This window comes from Rhinatrema bivittatum, chromosome 1 (genome assembly GCF_901001135.1).
Source record: "Rhinatrema bivittatum chromosome 1, aRhiBiv1.1, whole genome shotgun sequence".
Classification (NCBI taxonomy): Eukaryota; Metazoa; Chordata; class Amphibia; order Gymnophiona; family Rhinatrematidae; genus Rhinatrema; species Rhinatrema bivittatum.
Genome location: NC_042615.1, coordinates 341,866,342 through 341,883,852, shown reverse-complemented (window position 1 = coordinate 341,883,852; position 17,511 = coordinate 341,866,342). Strand labels below are relative to the sequence as shown.

The 17,511-nt window shown below is 41.6% G+C and overlaps 1 protein-coding gene across 2 annotated transcripts in view; it reads left to right on the top strand.

Annotated features, from left to right (window-relative positions):
• The window catches only part of LIN54 (lin-54 DREAM MuvB core complex component), a 303,678-nt gene that overhangs the window by 134,046 nt on the left and 152,121 nt on the right, over positions 1-17,511 (top strand). For both annotated transcript variants that reach the window (XM_029599095.1, XM_029599087.1), the window contains exons 4-5: positions 9,632-9,755; positions 16,365-16,498. In XM_029599095.1, the coding sequence (XP_029454955.1) occupies positions 9,632-9,755; positions 16,365-16,498 (258 nt within the window). The remainder of the gene's footprint in view (positions 1-9,631; positions 9,756-16,364; positions 16,499-17,511) is intronic.

Below are 17,511 nucleotides of genomic sequence, written 5' to 3'. Positions count from 1 at the left end.
CAAGGCTCTGAAGTCCTGGTGTGATGGTAGGCCTTGCAGTCACCCACCTCCTGGAATAAGACCTCTTTGGCTTCCCATTGCCACATGAATCAGCAGAGATCATGTCTGGAATCACTCTCCCCCTTATCCTGCATCTGTTGGGAAAGCTCCCCCTGTTGGTGTCATCTCAAGATCTGCCTATGAATGAGCTTGACACTGAAGCCTAAAGCTCAGGAAGGGATGCTTAGAAGAGCACTTAAACAGCATGAAGGATCCCCCTCTGGAGCTTTCTCTCTCAGCGCAGGACTCTTCTGGAGTGGGTCCCGTCTTGATGGTGCAGAAAATACTTTAGGTCAACTAGAGAACAGCTCTTTGATGCAGATGATGTCTTCCATGGCACAGGGAGGATCCATGGCGGTGGGCAATTTGTTTTTCTTAGTCTTGATGCCATCCATGGTACGTTCAGTTACTTTGGTGTGGAGTGTGCCAGTACTGGCCAAAATATGGAGCACTTGGCACTGAGACAGAAGCATGGAAAGAGGATCTTGGCATGGAGAGAATCCTTGCTGGCGCTGATGGTTTAGCCAGACTTCAGCTAGTGGGGCCCATCAGTGTGGCTGATGTGGAGCATACCAGCATCAAGTGTGTCCAAGTTCCAAGTGTCCACCAAGCTCCTTCAAAGTCCCCATCTACAGCTAGCTGAGGTGCTGAGAAATCTCTTTACTACTTTGATTCCTGAGTATCAGAGAGGTAAAATGAAACTCATATTCAGGATTGAGGAATTTTTCCCACTTGGTGGGTTTCAGGGGATTCTTTAAGATGTCTAAGCGTTGCCTCATGCTTAAAGAGCTTCTCCAGCAGGAGTAAGTCCACTCATCATTATGGCTATTACTTCCCCACCCCTGCAGAAATTTGGAGTTGACTTGGATCAGTCAGAGTTCTTGCTGGTCCTCTCTATTTTGGAGCACCAGAGATCCTCTCCTTATCAGCCTTCTTTGTCCATGTCATATTGGATTGTGTCACGACGGCTGGATGAGGAAGGGTCCACAGGAATGCTTTCCAACCCCTTTCTGGCTTTTACCAAGGCATACCTTACCTCCTGATGACCTAAATTGCTCTCAGTTCTTGGAGATGATGTTGAGCATATTGTTTATTTTCAGGAAGGAAGAAGATTCAATAGTGGATATTTTCAGTCTGTTGTTCATCTGGCCCTAACAGAATCCACCTTGTCCCAGTCCATGGTTTTTTACAGGACCTTCAGCTAAGGATATGGCAGAATCTTCTGTCTTGCTTGCCCATGGCATGCAAGTTCAACTTAATCTACAGAGTTCAGGCCTGTTCAGGATTTTGTGTGGTCCAGTTTCTGCACCATTTGTGATGGGAGAGTTAGCTTTAAAGCATGCAAAACATTCTAGGGAACTTTCTAAGAAGCCTTCTGGGAAGGACCAGAAAGCCCTGGATTCTTTCAGAAAGAAAGTCTTTCAGGCATCAAATGCTGAATGCCAAGATTGCAGCCCACCAGCTTTTCATAGTGCAGTTCCTGCATGAGTGTGTGCAAAACCTTAAACTTCTGGTGAACTCAGAATCCTCCTCAGGCTGAGTTCCAGTGTGCATTGGCAGATGAATGCAAAAACAGCTCATCTGTTCCACTTATGAGGCTTTTGAGCCTGTGGCTAGAACCTTAGCAGTATCTGTTGGAGCCAGGAGGCTCACCTGCCTTTGGGAAGATGTTCCATGCATGGGAGAGAACATGTTTAGAGACAAGGTGCAGAAGAAATGGTTGCTGATCAAGGAGTATCAGTGCACTTTGCAGTTGCTGTCTATGCTGCCAGACCAATCCACTGTGCCCAGATGTCTGTATAAGAATTACAGGTGACCATTTTAACAAAGAAGGCCCTTCCGCTCTTTCCAGAAGTAACTGACGTTGACAACTCCTGTCTTAGAGGTCTTAATGGGCAACTCCTGTCTTAAAGGGAAAGGCAACAGCCTAAGGTTAAACAGCCCTGATGCCCACTTTATCACCCTTTTCCAGTAAGGGGAAGTATCCAATTGTCCTTGCCAGAATAGAGCTGTTTCATGAAGGCTGTGGGTTCTGAGAATTGTGGAATGTGGCTATCTCTTGCAGTTTTCATACCCTCTTCTGTATCAGCAGACTCTGGCTCCCAATTCAACCACACCTAGTTGACTTAGCTACAGCAGAAGGCTATAGTTTGTCCTTTCTTGAGAGTGTGGCACAGAGTTCAATTATTGGTAATTCTTAATTCTCAAGAAATGGGATTGGTTAAGGCCCATCCTGAATCTGTCAAACTTAAGCAAGTTACTAATTTGGGAGAGGTTCAAAATGAATTTGCTTCAGACAATTCTGCTGTTCATTCAGTCAAAGGAGTGGCTGTGCACTCTGGACATGAAAGATGCATATACTCGCATCCCTTTTTAATCTCATCTGAAATTCCTCAGGTTTGTGATGGACCATATTCATTGTCAGTACACTATGCTCTGGTTCGGCCTTTCTGTTGATCTGAGAGTGTTCACGAAGTAACTGGCAGTAGTTACAGTTCAGCTACAGCAGTAAGGAATCTCTGTTCCCATACCTAGATGATTACCGGTAGTTAGAAGTTGGGCCCCTCTTTGACAGGTATCCTGGAGTCCTTCTGCCCAACCATTCAACTTCTTCAATCCCTTGATCCCATCCCAGAGGATCCATTTTAATGGCGTCTATATCAAATTGCTTCTGGAGAAAGCCTTCCTGCCAGTCAAGAGGGAGCTTCAAAGGGGACTGTGTGTCAGCAAGGGCAGTCCTTGAGTCACATGATGTTGTGGTTCATGTAGTTCCTCTGGCTCATCTTCACATGTATGGCCTTCAATAGGCCCTCAAGGATCAGTAGGATTTATTGTTCCAACTTTTATGACATCTGCTATCCTTGTCTCCTAAGATTCTGGTCTCTGCAATGGTGGATAAACTTGAAAGTTCTTGCCCCTAGGACTCCCATTGAGAATCCCAGCATATCAAGTGGTACTGTCTACCAGTGCTTCCACCAGAGGTTTAGGAACACACACAGCAATTTGTAGACCCAGGTAGTGTGGTCCAAAGTGGGAAGTCATCTCATTGCAACCTTCTGGAACTGCGGTTCATTTGGTATGCTTTCATACAAGAGAATCTTGATTTAGACAGATAAATCAGGTGGCCATGTTTTGTATGAACAGACAAGATGGTATGGGCTTGTACGTTCTCTGCAAAGAAGGCCTAGTACATCTGGTCATGGGTTTGTCATCACAGTTCTTAATTCCTAGGCATCCAGAATATACTTACAGACTGGCTCACAAGAGAGAATGTATTTATTTATTTATTTGTGGCTTTTATATACCGAACATCGTAAGGTACATCTGATCGGTTTACAATAGAACTTCAAAATCAGCAACAAGGCTTTACATATAACTTAAAGTTAACAGATTATAATTAAGAACTTGTAATTAACAATTAACAGTGATTACAACAGGATTAAATGGAGGGGCAGTAGCAAGGGAAGGAAAGGGGGAGGGAAAGGAAGAATAGGGAGGAGGGGGAGGCAAGTTGACTAGGGTTGTAAATATTTATTTACATAATTTACAATTATGCATTTGCATAGACAATGATAAAATTGCATAGGCAATGATAAAATGCATAGACAATGATATGTGGGCATTTACCAGCAAATTGAGTTTATAAAATTGGAATTATATGTGAGTCCAATGACTTAGAAGTATAGAATTCATTGGGGTTGAGCTGTAGAAAGGAGGAAAAGTAGTGAGTGAGGGGAGAAAGTAGTGACTGAGGGGAGAAAGAGGTGAATAGAGTGAAAAGGAGGAGAGAAGAGGAGAAAAGAGTGAATGAGGGGCTGTGGATAGGCTGAGTGAGGGGGAAAGGGAATGAAGCTAAGTAGAAAGGACGGGCTGCAAAAGAAGAGTGCAATGTAGTACTAAGAGTATGCTTTGGTGAAGAGCCAGGTTTTGAGTTTTTGTTTGAATGTTTTATGGCAGTCCTCTTGGCGTAAATCTACTGGCATTGTATTCCAGATGGTGGGCCCAGATACTGAGAGTAAACGTGCTCTGGTGGAGGCCAGTTTAGTGGACTTGTGTGGAGGGGTTTGCATAGTTGCAAGGTATTGGTGTCTAGACGGTTTTGAAGCCTGGTAGAATCTAAGGGAGCCGTTAAGCCAGTACATTTCAGGGTTGTGAAGGGCTTTATGAATAAGAGAGAGGATCTTGTATTGAATGCGTGATGTAATAGGGAGCCAATGTAGATCCATGAGTACAGGTGTTATGTGTTCATTGCGGCGCGTATTGGTTAGAATTCGAGCAGCAGTGTTCTGGAGAATTTGTAGGGGTTGGATGGCGTTTTTAGGTAAACCCAGGAGGAGGGAATTACAATAGTCAAGTTTGGAAAGGATTGTTGCTTGAAGTACAGTGCGGAAGTCAGGGGGGTGTAATAGAGGTTTCAATTTTTTTAGGGTTGGAGTTTGAGGAAACCATGTCTTAGAGTATTGCTAATGAACTTCTTCAGGCTAAAGTGATTGTCAAGGATGACCCCTAGGTCTCTGGCTTGTTGGGAGAGCTGTAAAGAAGAAGAGGGTTGGGGAGATGGGAGGGGAAGGGGAAAGGGGTGATTTTGGGGTGTGATTAGCATGATTTCAGTTTTCACGGTATTAAGGGCAAGATGAATAGAATTTAGGAGCTTGTTGATTGAGAGAAGCGTGGAGTTCCAGATTTTCATGGCATTAGGGAGTGTGTCTGATTATAGGGATAAGTATCTGTACATCGTCTGCATAGATGTAATGAGGAAGTTTGAGACTGGAGAGAAGATGACAGGGGTAGGAAATAAATATTGAAGAGGGTGGATGACAGAGAGGAGCCTTGCGGGACTCCTTGGTCAAGTGGAATAGCCTTGGACTCATGGTTTCCTAGTTTAATTCTAAAGTTGCGATTACTGAGATATGAGTGGAACCAGCTTAGGGTGGAACCGGATATTCCAATTTCAGAGAGTCGTTGGAGTAGAACGTTATGACTAATGGTATCAAATGCTGCAGAGATGTCTAGAAAGGCAAGAAGGAATGATTGCCCTTTGTCAAGACCTTTCAGTAGATGATCAGAGAGGGAGAGTGGAAGGGTCTCCATACTGTGGAATTTCCGGAAGCCGTACTGGGAAGGGGAGAGGATTTGATTATCCTTGAGATATTCTGTGAGCTGTTTATTGATAGTTTTTTCAAGAAGTTTAGAGATAAACGGGAGGTTTGAAATGGGGCGGTAGTTGGAAAGGTCAGAGGGATCAAGATTCGGTCTCTTCAAAATAGGCTTAACAATAGCTTGCTTGAGGGAATCTGGTACAAAGCCAGAATTGATCGATGAGTTTATGATATTAGCTATAGGTTTAGCAATAAGTTTAGGTATAGTTAGGAGGAGTTTGGTAGGAATCGTGTCTGAGGGGTGGGAGGATGGCCTGGCCTTCTTGAGGAAGGATTCTATTTCAAGGGCAGTGGTAGTCTAGAGTGGACAAGCCCTTAACAGGGTTTCTAGGAAGTGACTGGTGGATATCATGGTGGGGTGGTGTAGGAGATGTGGGGGTAGGGAAGAGAGTTAGCAGCTTGCTGATTTTATTATGGAAGAATGTAGCCAGTTCTTCGCATTTTGTTTTCGCAACATCCTCAGGTATGTTGGGGGGTGTTGACTTAGTGAGGGAAGAAACATAGTCAAATAGTGCTTTTGGGTTGAATTGGAATTGATGTATTTTGGATGCATAGTAGTCTCTTTTGGTCTTATTTAACTTTTCACTGTAGGTATGTAGGGAGGATTTGAACTGTGCTCGGCATGAAGGGGATGGATTGCTGTGCCAGACCTTTTCTAATTTTCTAAGATGTTGTTTAAGGTTTCTCAGTTCTTGTGTATACCAAGGTTTTTTTCTATTATTGCACTGAGGGTAGATATGCTTAGTTTGCAAGGGGCAGACGGTGTTAGCAATTGAGGTGGTGATGTCCTGCCAGGAGGCAAGAGCTGTGTCCGCGTTTGAGAGATCAAGGTCATTTAGTTTATTGGAAGTAGCTGAAATAAGGTCGTCACTACTACAGATTTTCCTGTAGTGAATTGTCTTGTTGTGTTAGGAGGGCATGGGGGGGGGGGGGGGGTTCTTGATAGAGCAGGATGCTCTAATGAGGTAGTGGTCAGACCAGGGTATTGGAGTACAGGAGGGTATGTTAGTCTGTATCAGGGAGTTGGTGAATAGGAGGTCAAGGGTATGACCAGCCTTATGGGTTGGGCGGTTTATGGACTGTGTGAAGCCTAGGGCAGATAAGGATTCTAGAAATAACTCGCATGAGGTTGTATGAGGTAGACTGTCAACATGTATGTTGAAGTCGCCTAGGATGATTGCTGGGGTATCCATGGTGATGTTTTTGACAATGTGTTCAATAAGGGGTGAAGGATCACTATCAAGAATCAGAGGATCACAAACCATCTGTTCCATCATTGGGGAACCCAGATAATAGACTTATTCGTTTCAGAACCAGAAGGTCAGATGACTCTGTTCCATGAGACTGAGCTGCTATAGGTCAGCTCCTGATGCTTTTGTGCTAGACTGGAATGTATGTTTACCTACTGTATGCATACTTCCACTCATCGCCAGGACTGTCCAGAGGATTCTGCAAAACAGGGTAAGGATTATACTCATAGCCCTGTCTTGGACCTGTCAGGTGAGGTATTCTTACCTCCTCCATCTGTTGGTTCAGCCCCTGTTCTAGCTGGGACTATCTTCGATTCTCATCACCCAGGAGAACAGAAAACTGCCACCCAAATCTTCTTCTTCCATCCTTGGCATTCACGACATGGATGTTGAATACATAGTATGCTGCTTGCTCTTTCTCAGGCTTGTAGAGGACATTTTGATCTCATTTAGGAAAACTTTAACCAGGAGATCTTACAGCTTTAAGTGGAAGAGGTTCTCTGCATAGTGTGAGTCAGTCATCTGGACCCCTTCACTTGTGATCTGAGAGATCTTCTCTGTTTCTTCTTCCTATTGTCATTAGTCTTCAGTCAAGATACATCTCGATGCCATTGCAGTTTATTGTTAGTAAGTGATCAGAAAACCCATCTTGAGGCTTGTCAAACCTCCAGTAAGTAAACCACCAGTACCATGGAATCTTAATGTGGTCCTGGCCCAACTTGTGAGACCTCCCCTTGAACCTGTCAAGTTGGTGGACTTGAAATTTCTCATCTAGAAAGGTCAGTTTCTTGTGGCCATTGCCTCGGTAGGCAGAGTGAGTGAATTTCATTTTCCTGTCTTATTTACTATACTTTTTTCACAAGTTATTTTTCCTCGTCCTAAATTTCTTCTGTATGTGGTATCTGCATTCCACATCAATCAAGCGATTGTGCTGCCTACATTCTTTTTAAAACTGCATGAACCGGCTCTTCACTCTTTGGACTGTAAGAGAGTCCCAGCATATTTCCTACAGAGGACTCTGCCTCTCCATCAAGCTTCTCAGTTTTTTGTCCTTCAATCCCAACAGGTTGGGAAGGACAGTAACCAAAAGAACTCTTTCCAGTTAGCTAGTGTACTGTATAGCACACTGCTACACTCTGGCTGGATTACAGCTTGCAGACTGTGTCAAGGATCCTCAAGCATGAGTGATGGTGAATTCAGTGGCTCATCTGAGGGTGACTTTTATTGAAGATGTCTGCAAAACTGCTACTTGGTTGTCTGCTCACATCTCCACGTCCCACTACTGCTTGGACAGTATCTTTGGCCAAGCAATTTTGCGCAGCCTGTTCATCCAGTAGTCTGCTCTCTACTGGGAGGGTTCTGGGCTGTCATTTCTGCAAGACAACCCCGAATTTGAGACTCCCAGGTCAGTCAGGTTATGGCTAATTTAATCTTGCGTGTCAATGGAGAAAGCAAAGTTGCTTACCTGTAACCAAGGTTCTCTATTGTCAGCAGGCTAAATCAGCAGTATATGTATTACAAACCCACCTCCCTGGAGAGTTGACTACTACGTTTAAGCTTAAACTCTGGAAGAGCATGAGGGACTCATGAGGTAGCGGTTGCATACGGAAATTCCTGCACATGCGCAGAAAGAATTCTGAGCTCTGAAAGCTAAGTCCATGTTGACACCATAGAATATCACCCACTGATTATGGCTGATTTATCTTGCTGTCTGTGGAAAACTTTGCTTTCCTTTCATAGTTTTTATTTTCATCTTACTATTCTGAAACCCCAGAAAAACATGGTGGAGTCCCTTTTTGCGGAGCAGGTTGAGGCAGCTTGGCTCACTCCTGTAAAAACCCCCCTCTCCTATGATGGAGAATAAAACAACCTTTCATGTCCTCTTCTTGCATACAGTATGTTGCGAGTGTCGGCCGCGGAGACCCGCAGCCGGACTCTCCCACCTACCGGCGCAGTCGACCCCCGCCACCTCGGGTCCAGGAGCCTCGCTATGGCCGGCGGCCATGGTTGGTGCGCTCCACCGCGTTCTTCCTCTTCGGTGCTCTTGCAGCGCGCGGGACGGCATGTCAGATCCTGTTCATTTCAGTCGGATTATTATTTTGTATAGCTTGCAGTGCATAAGTCATATTTTTCTTTTGTTTTTATATATTTCATATGAACTTCTCTTTTTTTAATTGTGAATTTTTTTAATTTTTATAACTCATCCTGAACTTTGGAGAGTGTAGGTAACAAGTTCTTTGAAATCAATAAATAAAATACTAGAAGTTGTAAATGGCAGTGTGCAGATAGGTCATTGTTTTTCCCACTCCGCTGTTTGTTTGGTCATGTAACTACAAGAATGTTTACCTTCTGCTGCTGCTCCTAGTGCGTGTGACCTCTACTTGATGCTCATCTGGCTGTTATTGACTAGGCTTCAGTTTATTCAGTAACCAAAGCTTGGGCAATCCTATATTAACCATTTGGTGCTGCCACGACAGAGACAAACTTTTTTAAACTACCATTTTTCCATCACAAAATTCTTGAGAGCATATATATGGGAACTATGTTTTTACACAGTAGCAAAATTTGAGCAAATGAAAGTCCAAACAGTATTATTTTTATTGGCTACCAAGGAGAGCATGCTGTTTTAGAACTATAACTGTACTAATCAATAGATGGGCTTGCTCTGCAATTTTGATTACTACAATTAAAGTTCTAAGGTAAAGAGGAAAAGACAATTGAATTGAACATGTAAATTTTAAGCTCTGAGAGTAGCCAGTTTATCTCTGTCTTCCCATAGTCCATTTATGAATGATGTTCAAAGGCAATACATGGCCTTTTCTTGTGACATACTTGTGCCTGAACTTATTTCTTAAATGTAAGTGAATCTGCATTCTGCTCTTCATGTTCATAAATAGAGCAAGTACATAAATGCAGCCTCAGCACCTATTGGTTGGTAGTAATGAGGGACAGAGATGGATAATGAGCAAGAATAAGAGAGACAGTCACCCTGGCAACACTTTTCAGAAATGGGGGAAAAAAAAAATCTGGGTCCATCTAGTTAGCTCCAGATTGAAATGGAGAGTAACAACATCCCCAATCTTTCTCTGAACACTGCAGAGTGTAACCTAGTATTGAGACAGATCTGTGCCATGAATTAGAGCAGTTGTGGTTTTCATGAATATAAATCCTTGTGTTTTTCAGATTGCCAAGAAGACTCCTGCATCATCATCTGGCCCAATGATCACGAAACTAATCATTGCAAAACCAATAAATAGCAAAGCAGTAACTACGGGACAGACAACTGCAGTGTCTTCAGTACTCACAGGTGGTATTTCAGGACAGATTCTTCAGCTATCTACTGAAAATATTCACAGTGAAATTACTTGCATGTGTTTTATGTACTTGCTGTTCAGGAATTCTATATTTATTGTTAATTGCCATAAATTGGTCTTGAAGATGTCTTGCTCCCCTGATGGTTGGGATGCAGATCTCCCTGTTATAGGGTGTCAAGTTGTCTTTTTGTAAAGGGGAGGCCAAAATATCTGAATGGTTGTTGAGAAACTATGGGGATAAAGAATGGTTGATAAGCAGGTAATAAACATTTTAAATAAAGAGTGCTGAATTGTGCAAGCAGTTTTGATTTTACATTTTCAACTTATTGTTGTGATCATTTGCGGATAAGCCTAATAGAAAACTTAACATACAGAAGTTTACTTCTCAAAAAAAGATACCTATACTTTGAGGTGTGGTTATCTTTTCTTTAATTCAAAACTCAGCCTCTGAAGGTCTTTTCATGCATATTTTAGCATTGCAAACAGTTAATGAGCTGCTTTGCATGAATTTGCATAAAACTGTGCAAGGGTAAACTTATATACATGCATTTACAAATCTTTTTTGTGCACCAAGTAGACTTTGTGAAATTTGGCACATTTCAATACATAGGCATCTATGGCTTAAACTGTTCTGTTTCTCCATAGGCATTTCGTGCTAAGCAATTATTTTTTTGTAGTTTTTCTTTGTTTTGTAGGATCCATGGCATAAAAGTTCTGATTCTTAATGATACAATTTTAGTTTGTTTGAAACAGTGTCTTCTTCGAACCACTCATGGTGGGTGATTATTTGATTCTTATATTTTAAAGAGAGAAAACCTTATGACACATAAACCAGACATGTTCCATAAGAACATAAGAATTTCCATACTGAGACCAAGGATCCATCAAGCGCAGTATCCAATTTCCAGCATTAGCCAACCCAGGTCACAAGTACCTGGCAGGATCCCAAATAGTAAATTGATGCAATGCTGCTAGCCCCCAGGGATAAGTAGTGACTTTCCCCAAGTCTACCTGGTTAATAATGATTTATGGACTTTTCCTCCAGGAACTTGTTCAAACCTTTTTTTAATCCTATGTATGTTAAGTGCCTTTACCACATTCTCTGGCAATGAATTACAGAGCTTAATTGTCCAGTGTGTGAAAAAATATTTTCTCTGTGTAACCCTTTTTCTGAATGTGTACTGTTCTAAGGGCACACACAAGAGTTTTATATCGGGGGCTGTTTTCACTATTTCTCTTCCCCTCCTTTTAGTTCCACAAGGTGTGAGTCCTTTCTCTGGGGTTGAAGGCAGACCTTCTTGGCCCAGGCAGTGGTGTGTATTTTCCTTAAGTGTAAGCACCGCTGGAACTGTTAGATGCTGTGATGAAATGCTGTGGCTGGGACAGACAGGTGGGACATAGATTGGGTGTTCAAAATGACTTTATTGATATGTAGCTCAAATGTCTAATCAAGTTGTATGTGATCCTTTATACAATCACTGCTTTAGTTGAGGACTGTACACTTAGTCTATATACTCTATTCTCCTAGGACAAGCAGGATGGTAGTCCTCACACATGGGTGACATCATCGAATGGAGCCCGGCACGGAAAACTTATGGCAAAATTTCTGAAACTTTCACTAGGCACACTGAGCATGCCCGAATCCTTGCGTCCATGCGGGGTCCCTCTTCAGTCTCTATTTTTTCCACAGCTATCGCATCGCGGTTTCTGAGCTCGTATAAAATCTCTAACACTAACACTAATGTTTTGGAAAACTTTCACCTACTTTTTCGGCCAGGGTCTGTGGTCTGCTCAAGAAGTACAATGGCAGATCAACTTCTTGGAGCTTCGGTGGATCAGGTACGCTCTAGGGACTTTCAGGGATCGACTGTCCAGCAAAATCGTCCTGATCCAAACAGACAACCAAGTGACCATATGGTATGTAAACAAGCAGGTATGCACGGAGTTGTAACTCCTGTGTCAGGAGGCAGTACAGATTTGGTCCTGGGCTCTGTCTGATGGGATGGTGCTCCAGGCCATGTACCTGGATGGAATGGAGAATGGCATAGATGACAGGCTGAGACACACCTTCAGAGCCCACGAGTGGTCACTCGACCAGGGGGTAGTGAACCGGATCTTCTGCCTTTGGGGAAACCCAGACATTGGCTTCTTCACGTCCCCTTACAACAGGATAGTGACTCAGTTCTGCTTCCCTGTACAGGTCGGATGGCAAACCAGCCTCGGACGCCTTAGCCCGTCATTGGAACAAGGGTCTTCTGTATGCGTATCCTCCGCTCCTTCTGGTCGCGAAGATCGCCTGAAGCTCCAACGTTACTGGGGAACATGATCCTTATGGTCCTCCCGTTGGCCAAGACATGTCTGGTTTCCACTCCGGGAGTTATCCTTCCCGAAACCGATCAGTGTAGTTTCTTCCCCAGATCTCATCATGCAGGATCAGGGCAGGCTGTGGCATCCCAATCTCTAGGCCCTGTCGCTCACAACCTGGATGTTGAGAGGCTGATTTTGCAGCCGCTGGATCTTTCTGAGGATGTGTCTCTGGTTCTGGTAGCTTCTAGAAAGCCTTCCACTAGAAAGTCCTACAGACTGAAATGGAGGAGTTTTCCATGTGGTGTGAGCAAAAGGCCCTAGATCAGTGATGGCGAACTCCAGTCCTCGAGTGCCACAAACAGGCCAGGTTTTCAGGATATCCACAATGAATATGCATGAGATAGATTTGCATACATTGGAGACTGACCCCGCTTGGACACGTGGTATAGGGCATGCTGGGCATGCTCTGTGCCAAGTCAAAGTTGTAGAAAATTTGACATACGTTTTTCGTGTCAGGGCTCCACCTGATGATGTCACCCATGTGTGAGGACTAACATCCTGCTGTCCTAGAGAACATCTGTTACAGGTGAGCAACTGTGCTATCTACTTATTCATGTTTGCAGGCAACTATTAAAATATGAAATCTTCCTAATGTAGCTGTTGACTAATGCAACATGAAAACTGCTGAAAAAGAAACGTAATGGAGAAAAAATGTAGCAATCGTGTATTGCACTCACTGCGCCAACCCTCTTCTTTAAAATCTCCCAGATCAGTCCTGTCTTGTTGTGGCGACATTCGATCTCTATGACCTCAGTCAGCAAGGGTGGAGATAGGTAATAAGGGGATGCACATGTTCACTGACTCTGGATTCCGTCACTCAGCAGCTTGGCCAGTGTGATTTTGAAGGGTCTTCCATAAGCAGGGGAGCGGTGCTTGGCAAATCAGTAGTTTTTGAAGGGTTTGCTTTTGCCACATCTTTTTTATAGAATAAAGAGGAAAGTTGCCCTATGCTTGCATCGCTGGTATGCAAATAGAGCTCTGCCTCCTGAGGGAGGAGGTGTAGCTTTATTGCAGATGCAACTTTTTGCATAGAAAAAAAAGATTGATGTAAACAACCCCCTATGCCTGATTTTTATGAACTGAACTTGTACAAAAAAGCATTCTCGAATCAGTCTAGCAACATGTAGGGGCCGATGCAATAAGACTCGCAGCAAAACAGGTGCTAGTTATGAGCGCGGGTTTTGATCACCACTCGCGGTTGAAGCTGCCGTTTTCGCGGGATGTAAAAAAACATAAATTATGCAAATGATGTGTTTGCAGAAATCCACACACAAATGGGAAAATGTGTGTACCTAAGCACGGTAAGGACCTATGTAATAAGCGGCCACATCCACACTCAAAACCTGCGCCGATAATCCACACTTAAAAGTGAGCGAGCGAACAGTTCTTTTTATTTTATATACTGTCAATCTGTAGACAATCTAGATGGTGTACAATTAAGAAAAATACAAAGTATTTTAATATTTCAAATAACTGCTGCAGAAAACATAGCAAATATTTTCATGGATGCTAATTCACACTGTCATAGCAGCATGCTAGGTGTTCAGAGACGGACACCAATCTGGATGTTCGAGTGCCGACATAGGTACTCAGCCGGGAGTGAATATGGGTGCTCAGCAAATGTTAATGCTCAGGTGCTAAGCTAGGCGCTTACTTGGTCGCAAATCTATATGATCAGGCACCCAGAAAAATGCCTAGCTAAGCTGGCCACTCGGATGCCGAGGTAGGCGCTCAGCTTAGTGATTTTCAGGACGCTTGGACGCCGACAAAGCCCCCCTGAGTCAGCACAGACACTTAACTCGTGCCCTGACCATGGAGGTAAAATACCCGCTTTAAAAAACCAACACTAGCATTAGTGCGGCTCCCTGCATTGCTTATCATTAGCTAATCACCTCCTTTGCTTGCCTTTAGCATGCATTTGCGCAGGAAAAAACGTGGGTCTGTGAGCACTTTCATACGTGCTTTTTTCCCCCGCACACAAAACCCTTATTACATCCCCGTATAGGGATTTACGCGGGAAAACGCATGTACAGGCGCGCACAAATCCATACAACCTTTACAACATTCTGTAGCTAGACTAATCGCTGGAACAAAAAAAATATGATCATATCACACCCACTCTCATTAACTTACACTGGCTCCCTATTAGAGCCAGAATTAAATATAAGATATTAACAATAATACATAAACTTGTAAATAATTCTGATACATCATGGGTTGGTTCTAAACTACATATTAATACTCCAACATGCTCTTTAAGATCCCAAAATAAAGGTCTGCTCGAAATTCCATCCATTAGAATTGCTCATAAAGGTGAAGTAAGAGAGAAAGCTTTTTCTATTGCCGGATCAGCACTTTGGAATACACTTCCTGACTGAGATCGATGACTGACTTAAAATTGTTCAGAAAAGGGCTCAAAACATGGCTGTTTAAGGAAGAATATGGTTAAACTGTCAAGACATAACTATATATATATATCCCAGAGTGTAAATTTAGTCTTTTTTTTGTTTTATAGTTTTCTTTTAATATTTTATCATTTGTTTTTTAAAATTCCCTGATTTTTTTTTTTATCTGTTTATGATATGATGATATTGTGAGAGCTGTTTGTTTTTATGTTGCTTTATTATGTATGTTAAGTTGTATACCGTTTTGATCTCCTTTTTTGGAACAGCAGTATTAAAGAGTTTTAAAAATAAATAAATAAAACCCACGGCTGCTTCAGCACACATTATTACATTGACACTTTAAGTTTTATTGTAATGTTGCTTTTTAATTGTTGCTAATGTTTGTTTTTTTGTACCCTGCCCTGAACATAGGAAGGGCAAGTAACACGTTTTAAATAATAAATAATGCCAATGACACATTAAAATCTGTGAATGATGCTTCGTTCTAGTCAGATGTTTTGAGAGAGAGGTCCCCTGCTAATTCCTTTTAAAAAGCCCTTTTATATTCTTTTCAGTTTGATCAGATTCTCCCTCAACAAACTTTTTCCCTGGACAAAAAAAACAGTACAGACTGTATTTTCTTGTTAAATCCTCTAGCCTTGTATTCATTTATTGGCCATTCCCTAAATATGAACCAGGTGATATTGAACTGATTGAACAATATAGTCCAGTTAACAATGAATGAATGAATGTGGAGCCTGCCCTGTCTCACTTATGCTGTTATGTGGACACAGGTGATACCATAGTGCTTGGATTGTTGCTTCTTGTGCAGGATCTTTTGTCTAGAAGTTGAAACTCAGTGTGTGCCATGCTGTCACATTTTCCTGAATAAGCTTTGAATAACTAAGCACTATGCATGTCTGAGCTTGGAAAAAGTATATAGATATAAAAAAATGTACCATCTGTGTTGTTTCTCAGGTACTATTTTTTTTAAATAACTTTCTCATTTGATTTTATGACAAAATTACATGCTTTTAAAGAGTAATGAAATGATGACAATAAAGGGATCATCTCATTTTTCAGCAGCCTAAAACTGCTATATGCATTGCAAGTGATATCACAGTGTTCAAATTTAGAAGAAACATATGAATGTTAGGTATAGGGTGGGAGAGCAATGGTGACACTAATTGTTTTGGTCCAGTAATTGATCTCGAAAGGTTGAAATCATAGTAGTGTGGGACTGGAGAGTTGCCTGCTAAATAAGTGAATTGCCTGCAAAGCTCAGAAATACTGTGACATACAAGATTCTTCTGTCACTGCTGTCATGAGATCATAGTTTAGTCTGTTTTCTAAATTGTATGCCAATATATGCTGCTTTTTAGTGTATAGGATGAATTGGGTCAGCTGCTAGGAAATAGAGAAGTGGATCATAGTAATATTGGGATTGCCTGGATTTTGTGTGGACAACATACAAACTCAAGTCCATTACCAACAAATTCCATAGGAACAACAGCTGCTTTCCCTGAAATAGTCCAGCATTATTGAAATAGATTATGAAAATGGGTAAAAAAAGAAAAAAAGAGCAGGGAAATGTTGGAATACTCCAGAAATAAATGGAGGCCCAATTTGGGTACTTTGTAAAGTACATAAAAGAGAAGGAACTCATTTTTGTGGTAGTACTCTTCTACAATTTTGGTCCTGTGTTGCTGTATTGGATGGTGCATGAGATGTCCATTGCATGACAATGTTGCTTGTCATCGCTATTTATGTATGAAAAGTAAAATTCATACATGAGGGAACTGTGCATTGCAGAGTATAACCAGGTTGACATTGTGGCTGTATTATTTGCAGGTAGGGTCCTGACACACAATATTCCTGGAACACCACCTAAGGCTATTTCCATCTCTGAAAGTGGCGTGATCGGGACAGCAGCACAACAGACAGCCAATAAAATAGCTATATCACCAATGAAATCCCCCAATAAGGTAAATAATGGGTTTCTGGGTGTTAATTGAGCACATTGGAATTTAGAAATAAAATTAAAAAAAAAAAGTTTTAAGATGCAAGATACAGTTTATGTAAAAGATCTTTTTTTCTTGTTTATAGTGTGCTTTTTAAGTTGTGATTACATTTCGATAACTGCCATTAGCAGCAGAACAAAGTTTTAGTATTAATAGGCTTTCATCCCAATTTTAGATACAATTTTGGGTAATAATTAATATCAGTTTTCTTAACATAAAATGATTCGTTCTATGCACTTGATTGAATTCATAGTTGGTAGCCATTGTTTTTCTTTTTCATAAAATTTATATGTTCTCTCCTTTTTGTTTTTTATTTTATTTTTAATGCATTTCAAATTAAACACAAGAATTCCTTGTAACAGAAATAAGAGATAGACAAAATATAAAACAGGTACCATAAATAAACAGGCAAAATAGAAAATTCTAGTCAACCTCGAATGATAAATACAAAACAGGATATCAAGAGAGATATAAGAAGCAAATGTTTAAGACCATGAAAATGAAAAAAAGAAAATGAGAGACAAACACCAGTTATGTCATTAAATATCCGAACTATAAAGAGTGGCAAATAGGCGTGCGAATCTAAGAACGACCAGAATGAAGATGGTTCAAAGAATACATAATTCACATTAAGATGTCTAACAAGGCATTTACAGGGATAACGCAAAATAACCAAAGCGATTTATCTGCCACAAGCCACAGAAGAAGCTGTTGGAATTCAGTCTCAGGAATCTACATTAGACCTTACAAATATTTTGGAAATATCTGAAACTACAGAGATTTCACAGAGAGGAACTCTTGGTGAAGATTATTTTTTTTTTGTCTGATAGGAATAACGTTTTAAAATATTTCTTTCATAATCGATTACTTCTGTTTTCTGGGCAAAATGTATGGGTTTGTCCTGATGTTACTGAGCAATGCAGTTCGTCAGAAAAGATTTCTTTCAATGCCTTCTGAAGTGGTGTCTCCAGACTTGT